The sequence below is a fragment of the Maniola hyperantus genome, chromosome 3 (assembly GCF_902806685.2).
Source record: "Maniola hyperantus chromosome 3, iAphHyp1.2, whole genome shotgun sequence".
Lineage (NCBI taxonomy): Eukaryota > Metazoa > Arthropoda > Insecta > Lepidoptera > Nymphalidae > Maniola > Maniola hyperantus.
This window is the reverse complement of record NC_048538.1, coordinates 4,325,391-4,340,725: the sequence shown is the minus strand read 5'-3', so window position 1 is coordinate 4,340,725 and position 15,335 is coordinate 4,325,391. Positions and strand designations below refer to the sequence as shown.

At 39.6% G+C, this 15,335-nt stretch overlaps 1 protein-coding gene across 3 annotated transcripts in view; it reads left to right on the top strand.

The window, feature by feature from the left end:
• corn (cornetto) overlaps window positions 1-14,880 on the top strand; it is a 77,597-nt gene extending 62,717 nt beyond the window's left edge. For all 3 annotated transcript variants that reach the window (XM_069509614.1, XM_069509612.1, XM_069509613.1), the window contains exons 2-12: window positions 1,572-2,637; window positions 3,182-3,408; window positions 4,233-4,360; window positions 4,801-4,973; window positions 5,399-5,614; window positions 5,717-5,949; window positions 6,110-6,208; window positions 6,457-6,721; window positions 7,087-7,195; window positions 10,068-10,127; window positions 10,607-14,880. In XM_069509614.1, the coding sequence (XP_069365715.1) occupies window positions 1,595-2,637; window positions 3,182-3,408; window positions 4,233-4,360; window positions 4,801-4,973; window positions 5,399-5,614; window positions 5,717-5,949; window positions 6,110-6,208; window positions 6,457-6,721; window positions 7,087-7,195; window positions 10,068-10,127; window positions 10,607-10,801 (2,748 nt within the window). In that variant the 5' untranslated portion in view covers window positions 1,572-1,594 and the 3' untranslated portion in view covers window positions 10,802-14,880. The remainder of the gene's footprint in view (window positions 1-1,571; window positions 2,638-3,181; window positions 3,409-4,232; window positions 4,361-4,800; window positions 4,974-5,398; window positions 5,615-5,716; window positions 5,950-6,109; window positions 6,209-6,456; window positions 6,722-7,086; window positions 7,196-10,067; window positions 10,128-10,606) is intronic.
• The last annotated feature ends 455 nt before the right edge of the window (window positions 14,881-15,335 follow it).

Here is a 15,335-nt window from a genome sequence, read left to right as displayed (position 1 = left end):
GATCCGTCCATTAGTTTGAGCTGTGCGTTGATAGATCAGTCAGTCAGCTTTTCCTTTTATATATTTAGACTAGCTTATGCCCGCGACTTCGTCCGCGTGGACTACATAAATTTCAAACCCCTATTTCACCCCCTTAGGGGTTGAATTTTCAAAAATCCTTTCTTAGCGGATACGTCATAATAGCTATCTTCATGCCAAATTTCAGCTAGATCCATCCAGTAGTTTGAGCTGTGCGTTGATAGATCAGTCAGTGTGACAGCGTATGTTAGTCGATTGCGCTGAGTAAGCAACATCGTTCCAAATCGGTAACTGGATGGAGAAAGCTAGTGGTTAAGCTTCTAGTTTCGGCGTCTGGACCCTGGGGTTCGATCCCGTGCACGCACCTCTAAATTTTCGGAGTTAAGTGCGTTTTAAGCAATTAAATATCACTGGCTGGCAAATGTTCAAAAGGCACCCGGTAAATGTGCCGAACGATGTGGCAGAAATTGTGAGTGGTTGTATGTGAATGAATGTCGCAACTCGCAAGCCTGAGTGCCTGGCCGCGTGGGAACGGCGGTTGTTCCTCTCGCCGCTTTGTATGAGCCTGAATAGGGGTCATATGGCTATATCGACAATGTGTATTGTTATTACTTTCATACTGCATAGTCCTGCAGCGGCTTTCAAAGCTATTTAAAAGTTAAGGCTTGTTCATTTCATTACGTTCAATGTTCGCTCGCCAGTCGCTACCGCATATTACCCGACTACTGCAAAGCAAACGAAGAGTAATGTGTTTAACAATCTATTTTGTATAGAATATACGTTCCACTGCAATCGCCTCTTTTGGGTCAATTTTGAGAAATGGCCTGTGACGTTACGACAAACCCAATATGGCACCCATAAGGCCATAACATGAAAAATATTTAAAAAAAATAGGTATTTTTTTATTAATGGTTCAGACATATTTGTATTATAAGGAATTATTTAAGTATTATAATGATACCCTACTTGACATGTTTGATATCAACAAATTATAATTATTTTCTTCATAGCAACCCCTAAGCTACAGAAGGGTGGAGTTTTATCCCCATCCCTAAAACCATCCTGAATTTAATACGACCTACATAGCTACATTCTACAGGAATATATCATTAGAATTGTTACTTTCAAACAATTTGTTGTGGTATGGAATAATAATCCCCCTTAGGGCTTCGCAGCAGTTGGGTAAAAATATACCTTGTGGGTGAACGTAGAAATAACAGGAAATTCTCTTTTTCAACCGGAATCACTAGATATACCTTTAATTTCTACAGTTGTAGCTGGCGTTATTTAAATTGCAGAGGTTAAAGTCACATCTTTTACAAAATGCTTCATTTTCTTTTGCAATAGAACTATGAGCAGTTTGAGAATAGGCAAATGAGAACAATAGAAATAAGCTCCCCCGAGACTGTGACCCGTGGCCCGAGGGCTTCCGCACAATGGACGCTTTACTCGCACAATAGCACTGCATCGAACTGATTACTTGGCGCTGAAACCATCCGTCTACCAACGTGAAATGCAATCTTTCATTATAGCAACGTTTATTTTTGTTCCAGATCATGTGACTTAAAAACCCGACATGGAAGAAGAAAATACGAATAAAACTGTCGAGGTTAGTGACGCGCTGCCCAGCTCTAACGTCGATGAAGTTACCAATCATGAAGAACAAACAAACGAGTGTAAAGTGAAAGACAATAGTGATAATTCCATTGCCACAATTAAAGAAGAAAATGATATAATTGTTAAGACATTTGAAGACTGTAAAAGTGAAAGTGTAGATTTTAAGGAGTCATTCGTAGAGAACGGATCGTGTGAAGCGATTGATGACGCACGTTCGATAGGCGATCTCGACAGCTTACCGGCCGGTGACGAACTAGCGCTCGGAGCCGCGGGCAGCGACAGTGGGGTAGAAGGATGCGGGCGCGCTCTCAGTAGCGGAGGTGGATCTCGTTCCTGTGCTTCCAGTGTGGTGTCTTGTGGTTCGGGATGCGGTTCTGAAAGCTCATCGCTCGCCGGAGCGCCTCCTAGACCCCGCCGACGAGTAAACGTCACCGTAGCGGAGCCAAAGAGAAGTTCCCCAGTAGGGACATCGACCCCACGACCAGTTACGGCGCCACGGGGACCTAATCTGGCAACACGAGAGCGCGCAAGAAGTAGAGAGAAACCAACACCTCCCGAAAAACCCCGACCCCTGACACCCAAACCACGCATACGACCAACCACCGATCTTCCAAACCTAGTCCGTGAAAGTCCAGCTTTACGTGCCAAACCTACAAAAACTTCCACCGCGAGATGTAGAACGCCAAATTCGCCGGTAGATGAAAAAAAATGGCCTACAAACGGGCAACGGCTATCGACCGCCACTGACGCGACCGCGACCCGAGTGGCAGCCGATAAATATGGAACGTTGCCACGGAGAAGGCGAGATGTCGATCCGGAGTCTTCCCCAAAACACGAAAGCACACCGCCCACCTCCAGAAGACCTACAGTATCACGGTCCGTTTCATCAAGGTCCGCAACTAAAACCCGCGTGAGGATATACGCTGAGAAAATTTGTCAAACAGTTTTGGTGGGGACTGATATCGAATCAGCTCTTGCGGGAATCGTGCCAAGTATCGAAAGGTATGCCTACTTACCAGAAAAATAATTTTGTAAAGTCAGCCCCTCCACAAGCCCTTTTTGATTTGTATCAGCCTAAATCTGATACAAGTCAGCCCTTGACTCCGATCTCACCTGATGGTAAATGATGCAATCTAAGATGAAAGTGGGCTAACTTGGAAGGGGTATGACAGTTTCACTAAAACCCGTAACTCTGATCCGGTTCTACACGGCAGCATTGTACCGGAACGCTAAATCGCTTGGCGGCACGTTTTTGCCTGTAGACTGATAACTAGCCACGGCGAAACCTCCCACTAGACCAGGCCAGAAACTATTTAGAAAATAACAATTCCCAGATTACTCCTGCCGGGAATCGAACCCTGAGGACCTCCCACTAATAAGACCACAGCGTTCAACACTGCGCCAGGGAGGTCGTCAAATTAATTTAGTAAATGTCAATTCCCAAATTGCTCCTGCGAAGAATCAAACTTCGGACATCTCACTTATATGACCACAGTGCTTACCACAGGGCCAGGGAGGTAGTCAAGCTACTTTAATTTTTTTTCAGTCGCATTGATGTAACGCGATGTCATCGCGGGGTACAAGCGAGTGCCCGCGACACGGAGATCGCGCGACTGGTGTCAGCAGCCGCGGTCGCCGAGGCGGTCGCGACCGAGGAGCGCGAGAGAAGGTTGCACGTGGAAGCGCAGCTGGCTGGCGAACGTGCTGCCAGGCTGGCGGCCATCTCGGAATTAGAGAGGAACTCGCAGCGACTGCTGGAGCTTGCCGGTGCTGGTATGACTTCAAGCTTTATGAACACACGTTAATGTGTCAAGTAAAAATTAATCTAAAAACTTAGTATATTCAATCTGTCTGTTGCTCCGCCACGAAGGTCGCCACCTTCCAATTGGGTGGACGAGGAGGGCGTAAAACCGTATGTGGTTAGAGACGCCACACTCTCGGGAAGGCCTTTAGCAGAAACGTCCGTATTATTCATAGAGACGTCGGGGAATTCCTAAGGAATTTATGTAGGATGCACAGAATTATGCCAAAAGTAGTTTTATTCTTGCCTCTTTAGTCCAAGATACAGTTGTTAATTATGGTGCCAAGCTACACCGGAAAGAATGTCTTTACAAAAAAATTAGTGCAGCGGAGGATGTTCAGGATCTTGCAAAAGGCTCAACAAAAATCGAATGATATTTTTTTTTCAAGAGGCTATTACATAAGCCAGTAAAGTTTTCACAGTTAAGTTTATATACATTTTCTAAGGTGGTCCATTTCTTGTTACAAACACAATCAGGCGTGTGCCTACCATGACGAGATCGGTCCAATCCCCGCCATCAAGTCTAGTTTTAAGTGCATTTCTGCCTCAATAGCTCAACCGGTAAAGGAGTGGACTGAAAACCGAAAGGTCGACGGTTCAAACCCCGCCCGTTGCACTATTGTCGTACCCACTTCTAGCACAAGCCTGACGCTTAGTTGGAGAGGAAAGGGGAATATTAGTCATTTAACATGGCTAATATTATTTTAAAAAAAAACTTGGTAGCAGAGACGAACCCACCGCACTTATATTGAAATTGGTCCACATTTTGGTATTTCTTATAATATAATGGTTTCAGGCGCCGGTGCCAACGCAGACGGCTGCTTGCGAGCATTGGAGGAGCAACTTCGATCAGCGCGCGAGCTGGCGACGCGACAACGCGGCGACATCGACGCGCTGCGGGACCACTGCGACAAGTTGCACGCGGTGCGATAGATTTTTTAAAATATTAAAAACTGGTCAAGTGCGATTCGGGCTCGCACACGAAGGGTCCTGTACCATTGTACAAAATATAACATTTATTTGCAACACTGAAACTTAATGACGAACAGCGCCATCGACATGTAATTATTGTTTAATCATGAACACTTTTTCTTTTGTGATGTTTACCACAAATTCACGGTTTTCGTATTTTTCCCTTTAATTGTGCTATAAGACAGGGTTACCTGGCTTTCATAATTCTATCTCCGGACTAAAGGCAACCAACAGAAGGATTTGCCTTGCCCTATCCTGATCCTATAAGGGTTCCTATTTTAATTTTCACACCTCTAATAAAATTAATGTCCAAACACATTACCGAAAAATTTTGAGTGCTTCGTATTTCAAAATTATATTGTGAAAGGTGCTCGAGTCAGTTGTTTTTATAGGAGGCATGTAACGCTAGGGAGGCGTCGAGGGTGTTAGAGGCGAGGCTGAGCGAGGCGGAGCGCGAGGCGGCCGAGATGCAGGACTTTCTTGCCGCGGAGACTGGCGCGCTGAGCGACTCCTTGCGAGACGCTGAGGCGGAGATTACGCGCCTTACTGCTGAGCTCGAGCGCAGGTATGTACCTAAACCGAATTTGACATTCGAAAGGGTTGAAACGTAGGCGCTAAAGTATCGTTGCTTTCGTCGGCCGTCGTCTCAACCATGGCTATAGCCAGGATGCGGGTCCAACCCCCCAATTAACCAACGCTTATACCGTTAAATCGCACCAAAGTTTTTTCTAATGAAGTGGATTTGGTTAAGATCCTGAAACCTTCATTGCTTTACTTGAAATTGTTCCGTCCACCTAGTGCGACTTCCAAAGAGCGTAGGTATGTAATTAATTTAGCTAATGATAAAAGCTTTTTGGTAGCATAATATTAATATGTTACTGAAGAGAATTCATGCATAGGAACAATTTACTGTATGTCACACGAACAACGAACGATCATGTCAAATTATTCGGCCCCCCTTTTCAAGAACAATGCTAATACATTGCGCAGGCGCGGCGAGTGTCGGCAACTGGTGCGCATGTGCGAGCAACGACGACAGGAAGCCCTGGCTGCGGGTGCGCGGGCGAGGGGAGGCGCGGGGGCGGCGGCTGCGCTGGACACACTGTCGCGTCGCCTGCGCGCGCTCACGGAGGCCGTGCGCGCCGCCTATGCCCTGCCTCCCCACGCCATACACCCCACCGTTTACCACAACGAGGCCTACTGCAGGTGAGGATTCCGATTCCTTCAGATACGTTTGCGAAATGTTAAGCTTTTTTAAATTTTTGTTAATCAAGTATCCGTGTGTGTTATATTTTATTTTTGGCGCAGTCGCAGCGACAGCGGCGAAACTTTATCCCCAGAGGAAGACACCCGCGGTGGACTTTTGGGTGCCGTTGCCCGAGCCCTGCGCTCAGCAGCCGCCGCCGCGCCGCTCGCCCACAACGCCCATAACGCCCACTATGCCCACAACGATGATGAGCGCTCACGGGTGTCCGACGACAATGATAACTCCGCGGATTTGCTGGACTCGGAAACTGAACCGTGCCTCGTTACAGATCCAGGTAAAGTGAATCCATTTTATTAAAGGCGAAACTGACTGACTGACTGACTGACATATCCACGTACTGCTCAAACTACTGGGTCTAAAAACTTGATAACATAATATTATATCTAGTATCCAACCTTAATTAAATTCTGGTTCAAAATATCGTTTTTTTTTAGAATGCGCCGAAGAATGGTGGTCAGGCGCGGAAGGCGCAGGCGCCTGGAGCGGGGAAGAGCTGTCGCCAGAGAGGGAGTCTTGTGGAGATGGCGATAAAGGTGTGATACAACAATTCGTAATATCACTATATATCTATCTAAAAAAGAAGATAATATATCACATCATCGTACAGCTCAAACCACTGGGTATAGATTCTAGAACCTTGATATTTTCCTTGTAAATTCTCTCTATAATAAAAACTCCCTCTTAAAAATTGTTTCCAGAATTCTTCCCGAAGGACAGTTAGTAGGTATCACTAAAATCCGGTTCAAAGGACCAGGTTCATGTTACAATCATAAAATTACAGAAGCGGAAGGCGAAGGCTCAGCGGAGTCACAATCTATGTCAGAGCGGGACTCCCTCCGCAACCTCTCCGCGGCCATCACGGCGCGCCAACGTTGGGAGGCCGAGGGCGAGGAGGCGGCGCGGGGAGCCTTACTAGAGCGGGTGTTGGCATTGGACCTGCGACTGGCGGACTTGCTGCGAGCGTTGGCCGCCGCCGCGCAAGCCGCCAACAGTCCCTCGTCCAGAGCTCCCGACACGCCCACCGCTGCGTTGGCGCATGCACTCAGGTATGGATATAAACATTACCTGGTAGTCTCGCGGCTATTATATCGCACCAACGTTGGGATACCGAAGGCGAAGAAACGGTAACGGTAGGAGCTTTATTAAAGCGGCGCGGGGTGATTACGTAAAACGTTGCATTAGCGACAGCAACGCGACTGCAGTAGCAATGCGACAGTTCATTTGCTGTCTCTCTAGCCGCTGTTTTGACAGCAATGATCGCGAGATTTACGCCTGTCGCGAGATACGTAATCACCCCGCGGGTATTTTCATGGACCTGCGACTGGCGAATTAGTTAAGAGCGTCGTTGGCTGCATTCTTAGTACATGCATCAGATGTGGATACTCAAGAAAGACTTGTTTTCTTTTTCCAGGGATAAAATCGAGGTGACAGAGAAGAACGTAGCTGACGTGGTGGTGAAGAAGCTCGCTGAGTTAGACGCCTGCAAGAACTTGATGGAGCAATACCAACACTCTATTGAAGTGAGTATAACTTTATTTCCACATTACATCCCAAAATACTAACAAAATCAAAACTATTCGTTTAAAGTGAATCACACTGTAGGTACCTCTGTTTGAATCTCAATAGTTAACTTCCTACACGCTTCTCCATACAAACGTTATACGCCTACGATCTATTTTAGTGGTATGAAGCGACAAATTTATGCTGCTGTGCGATTAGTCGTCAATAAACCTCTAGTTTCTCGCGCAGTATATATAATATAGTGTTCTATAGTATAAGAGAGTGCTCTATATACTATGCCCAGACATCCCCTCCACTGTTGTGCAAAGTTCTTTTTACCTGAAATCAACTGTTACATTTGAACAATGTATCTGGAGTATGGACTGATTGATGAATTAAAAATGATCAATCGAGTTATAATAAAGCAACATTTCTAAAAATTATTAAATTTTTTTTCCTATACTTAGTAAAATCCTAAATACTTTTAGGATATTTTTAATCTGGCCCGATTTTAAAAAATTAAGCTCGACAGCTTGTTTGTAGAGCAAATTGAACTAAGGTACTCAATCAGGACAATATTGAGATTTATTTATTTATTTACTTATTTTATTTATTAAACATCTTTATTACTTACTACAATGACAGAATAAAATACAGGATAGACTTAAAAACAAAGGGCGACCTTATCACTACAGTGATCTCTTCCATTCTAGTTATATCACTTTTTACAAGTTATTGTCATGAATTTTCGATTATTATATTATATAAATAGCGTTAGTGCCGTTAACTGATTTGATGTGAAACAGGTATTTACACCATTCAGGGCCTGCTTGGCGATCTCGAGTCAAGAGTCAAGTGCAAAGGTTAATACCACCCCTACTATACCTACTCGTTATACAATACCAGCTTCTATACTACGCACATCTCTTATACGTCGTGTGATCTCTCTCTCTATTTGATATTTACTTACTATGTGAATTTCTACTAACTCTATAGCCATTTTTATTGTTTACGTCTCTAGTTTGTTCATTTAAACTATATTTTTATTTTATGTACCAAAGATATTAAAAAGAATAGAAGGTATATTTTAATCTAACTAATGTGTGCAATACCTCTGACAATAATATTTTTGTGATTTTTTTGAATGACTCGCGCGCCATCTTTTTTTTTACGTTGGTACTTAGTACAGTTGTTGTTGGAAACTTGCATGGAACCTTCACGCAAGTTCCCAACAACAAACGTAAAAACTTCAACTCCATTGGATGAAAGATGCGCGAAGGCATAAAACAAGAACACAGAAACATTAAAGGTAATGTGTATCAAAAAGAAATGCATATAAGTACCCTTGTTATAAGTGCGGAAGTGTGTTTGTTTGTTGGTTTGTCCTTCAATCACGTCGCAACGGAGCAACGGATTGACGTGATTTTTGCAGGGGTATAGTCAAAGACCTGGAGAGTGACATAGGTTACTTTTTATTCCGGAAAATCAACGAGTTCCCACGAGATTTTTAAAAACCTAAGTCCACGCGAAGTTGTGGGCATCAGCTAGTAATTTTATAATATAATGTATGTATATGTACTACCTACAAGATAGACGCAAAATCATTGAAGCCTAAGTTTATTAGGTATATCTGCGAGTTTAATCTATTTATTTTATTATTTTATTTTTATTTTTCATGTATCAAAATAGTAGTATCTTATTCGTCATCGTCATCGTGTAAAAAAGAGTAGTAGGTACCTACTTAATTTTTCACAGTGACAAGACCTGTATTTATATGTATAATAATGTATAATATGTTATGGGAGAGAACACACAGACGTCACCGTCACATAGCTTCATCGCAGCGCGTTGACTCGCGACCTCCAGCACTACTATATATTTGTTACTTGTATATATAACTGGGAAAATGTACATATCGCAATTATTGGCTGAACTATGTTGTGATCAAATTGTATGTAAATAACACTGATTAAAACATAAAATTAGTAACGACTTACTGAGACTTTGGGAGTGACTTTTCACGTTAACATAAACGTTAACTCAAAGAGTTAAGTCTGCGGGCCGGGTGGGAGCCGCTAACGTGTAGAACAAACTCTTAATATTTACAAGAAGTTTGTAGGAAGACGCGTGGACGCGTGTTTATATAATCAATATTGGAATGCACGGATAATAAATGAAATGAAATGAAATTACTCTAAACAAAAATTGTTCGGAAAATCCTTAATCTAAATATATAAAATGGAAAGATGACTGACTGAATGACTGATCTATCAACGCACAGCTCAAACTACTGGACGGATCGGGCTGAAATTTGACATGCAGATAGCTATTATGACAGGATTTTTGAAAATTCAACACCTAAGGGGGTGAAATAGGGGTTTGAAATTTGTGTAGTCTACGCGGACGAAGTCGCGAGCATAAGCTAGTATTATATAAGTATTCAATGGTGAAACAAAATTAAGTAAGAAACGTAATAGTGTTTAAGTATCTATAGTAGCAACAGCTGAAAATATCACTATACAAAAAATGTATTCAACGCTTGTTGCTAATTAGAAAATATTAGACTTTAGAATAATGTATTATAGCCAAATACCATAATATTTGCTTTTGCAGGTATCATGTAGAAAATAAAATTAAGATTTATTAAAGTGCGATTTTTGATTTGCGCTTTAGAATTTAGACTTAATACTCTTACAGCGATCACGCACTCATCCGATCCGAATCCGTGAAAATACGCATATAAAAAATATCTTCGACATGTCATAAGCTACCATACAAAACAAAAAGCAATGCATTTCCACGGACTCGGATGGGATGAGTGCGTAACCGCCGTTATTGTAGTGCTACAGTATAAGTTGTAATCCGTATCATAACAGTTCTTGTATTTGACAGGTGTTAAAAAGTCAACTGGCTCAACGCGGTGAAGAGGACGAAATTGAAATTATTGAGCAGGTTAGTCATATTTTCTTACAGAGATCCTTTTACTTACGTATTTTTTTTTCAACACTTGCCTCTGTAATTTTAAGCCATATATGTACAGCGTCGGAAAAGTTGGTCGCGCCAGTTTCCTTTAGTAGGTGTGACCACTAGATAGAATATCTTTGTCATGGTGCCTTCTACGTTCCCAGCTTTCCAATACTTTCATTTCCTTAATATGATATCAATATTCAATACTAAAAAAGCTTTAAAAACGTTTTTTTACTTTCAACTTACTAATTAGATGATGCCCGAGACTTTGCTCGCGTGGATTTAGATTTTTAAAAATCCCATGAAAACTTTAATTTGCCGGAATAGAAAGTAGCCAATGGCACTGTACAGGTCTTTAGCTATGTCCATGTAAAAATCTGTTGCTTCGTTGTTGCGTGAACCAACAAACAAACACACTTTCGCGTTTATAATATGGATAGTGCTAAAAAATAATTTGGTCCCAGGAGTTGGAGTGCTGCGACGAGGGCGAGCGGAGGCGTCGCTGCGAGGCGGTGGAGGCGGCGCTCGGCGCCTTGTCGCACGCGCCTCGCCTGCTGCCTCTGCGCCGCCGCCTCGAGCGCCTCGCGCTGGCCCTCGCCGCTCCCCCGCCTGCGCGTACCCCGCGGGCGCCTCCCGCGCAACCCGCCGCCTGCACCTAAGCCTAAATAAATAGTGAAATATTGCACAACAAAGTTATTGCACTAGAAAGAGATTTCGGCTTCGTAGAGCTTTGTCTCTGTCATTCATACCTGTGTGACGTTCTGTTAGTCTCGACGACAGAGACATCTCTTTTGAAAGTTCGATATGCAATATTTCCTTCTGGGCACTACTTGAAGACTCACTCTGCAAAGATGTCTAAATAGCGACTCTTGTTACCAAGCAATAAAGTGCAATTTACAAACCTTTGTTTAAATAATTATTCCACAATGCATTTTCAAACAATTGCACATTTCTTGATGCAGTATTATATTATAAGTTATAATATAAGATCATTCGAGCTTGTAATGTCATTAAATTATCGATATTAAAATCGTTATTGTTTAAGGTTAAAAAGATGTCAATAAAGTACAAATAGTACAACATTTTTTTTTTAAATAAATCAACCTTCTTACACTTTTTGTGTATTTGTACTTTGTTAATACATAAAAATGTATTGTCTTTTCTTTTAAGTGACATTATAGAAAAATAGTAAGTAATAGGTATTTAATTAAAATACAATGCAAACGAAAACATAAGCTTAAACAGTTGCCTGTGACTGTAATTTTATGTAATATAATAAAACTGTTTTCGTTACTTTCCTACTAATCCTAGCATTTTCCAAAACTTTTCAAGGTAAAGTGCCAATTTATCATCTCCATATTTAACCAAGATTTGCCAAAAACTACACATACATACATATTATATGTTACATTCCCTTTATATTTTCTAATAATACCTAACTATTAAAATACGAAGAATTTCAATATTATAAATTTTTATTTTAGCTACTTAACAGTCTCTTTATAAAAATATCAATGCTACTGATTCTGAGTACAACCAAATTTTAGAGTATTCGCATCCTCTTCTTATTAATGTAATATGAAAAGGACAGACGCAGTTTGACAGTTTTAAATTTAATTTTTAGATGGTAAAACCCGTGATTTTAGCGCACACTCGCGAGCCTACTGTTTAAATTTGTGCGTAGCGTGCACTAAAATTTTGAGTCTTTAAATGTAAAGTTCATGTTCTATCCCTTTTTAGCATTGTTAAAAAGAAAAGGATGCCATGAATCGGTGCCAATAGAGTAGAATACAAAAAATATTTCATATATACCTACTTATAAAAATCTAGAAATATCCGCCATTAAAATACGCAATCCATGCCATTAAATAATAGAAAAAAAGTCATCCGTCCCGCACTCTACGCCAGCGCTTGCCGTATCAAGACAAATAATTTTATTTAGAAGAAAAATATACGTAGCTACGCGTTTTCCGATTACGTAAATAGTTAAAAAAATATTATGCGTAGATAGACGAAAATGTTTAGCAAAGAAAATGTTGGTAGGTTTTTGAATAGAGTATGCAAAATTTGCATGAAATTACTATTGCCCATTCACATCCGATACAATGTGTAAAATAGAGACAAATTGCTACTTTAGGACCTGCGCAGACGACGCTCAATTTTTTGTCCGTGGAGGACAAAAATTGATCACTTGAGTTACCTACCTAAAAATTATCGCATAACCGCATACGTTGGCAATGGAATAATAGTAAATATTAATTGTAAAAGACAACGAACTTTTGTCCTACACAAAGGGATATTCCCTCATCCGTTCAGGCCCTTAGTTTACAAGTGGGTTGGGCTAACGTCTGCTAGGTATAAGACGGTATGAAATTATAAATACATATTATATGAGTGCATATTATAAAAATGATTGTTTGTGTTCATTCGTTACCTATGCGTTCGAGCACTGTTCATCCGATTAAGTTGAAACTTTGTACAGTTTTTGTCGACACTTGCGTGAATAGTAATACAACGTGTATGGGTAAGATGTGCATGCAGAGTTAGGTAAATAGTGAAACAAAATTTGAAAGAGAAGTAGCTAAGTAAAGAAATTTAAATAATTAATAATTTATATGAGAAAGATTGTCTTTATAATAAAGACTCGAAGTCACAATATTATTAATTGCTATTTGATCTCAACTGCGATTGATATCACAATTTAAATAAAAGAAGTATATTTGGACATAATTGTATTGTGTACAAACAATAAGTTTTGAATATTTTTCGTGTGAAAAACTTCAGGTCTTGCAAGATTCAATCTTCATTCCGAACGGCATTTATTTCTTATATACTCAGTAAACCGGAATTTAACTAATTCCGTCATTAATATTATTGTTCCTATGTCCGTATACAAAATGAGTTCTCACGCGCCATTTTACTCTATGGGTCAACAGTCGTGTCAAAGGACTAAAATCGTACTTTGACATATAAATTTAAAATGGCGCGTAAAAATCATTTTTTACGCATTATATATTATATTTTGCCTGTATTTCGTCATGAAATAGAGTCATTCATCTAAGCGTCATGACAATAGCTATTATGAAAAAAATTATTACTGATTTATCGTCTTGGGCCTATAAAATACTCCGTGCAGTGTAATAATTAAGTTATTATTTTTATGACAAAATAAATATTTAGAATAGGCATTAGTACTACTTATTTATATTACGTATATATTGTACGTATTTTATGTTGATATAAAAGTTTAAATAAATCAGCGTCATAAATTAAGCAAATAATATTAGTGTGCAGTTTCAATTAATACCATATTTACATTGTTAATTTTTTTTACCGCTAAATTCATTTACTTATTTTATGACCGATCGCATAAATGATGATCGCATGAAAGAAAAATGATTTTAAAGTGTAAATAGAATCAGTAAGCTTATTCACAATTTTGAGTATTGTGTGCCATTCTTACGTAAAATAAAACTTGATACTAAATATATTAATGAAAATGCGTATTGTTTGCGAAAAAATCATGTTGAAAATCTTATGAAAAATGAAAATAAAATAAAAATATTTGAACAAGTTTGTTATTATAGTAGTCTAGTCATAAAAAAATTACAAATAAAATTGGTTGATTGTGTCAATAAATCATGCCTAAATATGTAAATAATCATGTCTGATTATGTCTGAATCAGCGTATAAATGTTCTACGAAAAGATTGAATTCCTATGGATCGAATGCTTTCTTTTCTTTCGCCTTATGGTCTGCGAAGGCAAAGGCCTTGTCCTATGTCCTGCATCGCATAACGCAACGATAAACCCATAGTACGAAGAAACAATGTAGTAAAACCGCGGACAATAGTCCCTCGTCTGTACAGGCATATAGTGACTATCTATAGACAAACAAATTCATTTATTACCAGACTAATTTTTATGTTAAGAAATGGCCATTATTTTTCTCGTGTATCTAATTCGATTCATAAGATAAATCACTACCGCCTCTCAAGACTATAATAATATATTTTTAATGATAAAAATATCCGAATTCTTACGTGTGTTGCCTCATTTAATATATTTTAAATTTGGCAACACCGTCGCAACCGCCATGTGTATTTTAAGTTACACGTTAATTTTTATAACTTAATTTCTGTTCTAAATTAACTATTGAACAAGAATTGTAAGATTGGAATTAAAATGGTTTCAGTCGATAAAACGACTGATGTTGTACTTGCATTTGATGTTGGATTCTGCAAGATATTAATATTAAACACACCTATAGTACTACAAATGCTGACTTCAATTGAATAGTATCTTCACAATGCGTTGCACTATATTTTACGACAACAAGAAGTAAATTGTAGATTTTTTAAAGTTCCTAGTGGTATTTTTATTCTAAACAAAGATAGAGATCTTTGCCTCTAAAACGAATTTTGGTAGGTTAACGATACCAATTTAGTTCTTGGGGTCCTAGACTGTAAGCCTATAAAATTAAGCATTCTTCTCGTATGTATGATTTGCTATTGTGAAGTACACATTATTTTTTATTATGGTAAGTCTTCATGACGTCATAGTACAATATAAACATGCTTCGTCCATCCATGTTGCTTGCTTTAGGTGCTAGAACACTACTTATTGTATTGTACGAAGTTGTTTGAAGTAATTTCGGGTTATGTTACTAATTGATATACACGAATAAAAATTGTCACATTGTGTTGTATATAATGTGTAAATAGAAAAGTTTACGGTAACTATTCTTTTATTTTTTCACCTAAACTATCCCCGTAAAATAAAATCGGTTCAAGATGTGTATATAATGTAATAGATTGATAGTAGTCTAATATTATAGAATTGCATAAAATCGGACGTGTTCGTTTCGCCCAGCTTCGATCGACATGGCTTCAGCGCAACTAATCGTTTTGAAGTGATAAGTTTCATACTTAGCGAGGAATAGAGATCTAGCAAGAGGTGACGGGGTCATGACATCGCTTGCAATAAATAGATTGCCGCTCACCCTGACTTATCCGCACTGAACCCTGGCTCTGCAACCAGTCCATATAGATGCACTAGTTTTGACCAAAAGAAAGCAAAGTAGGTAGTTACTAGCACAAGCTAGTACATATTTATATTTTAGCAGGTACTTACCATGATTATTGGTCCAACATTAACAAATCTCTGACATGTGAAACCCATCTAGCTTTTATTG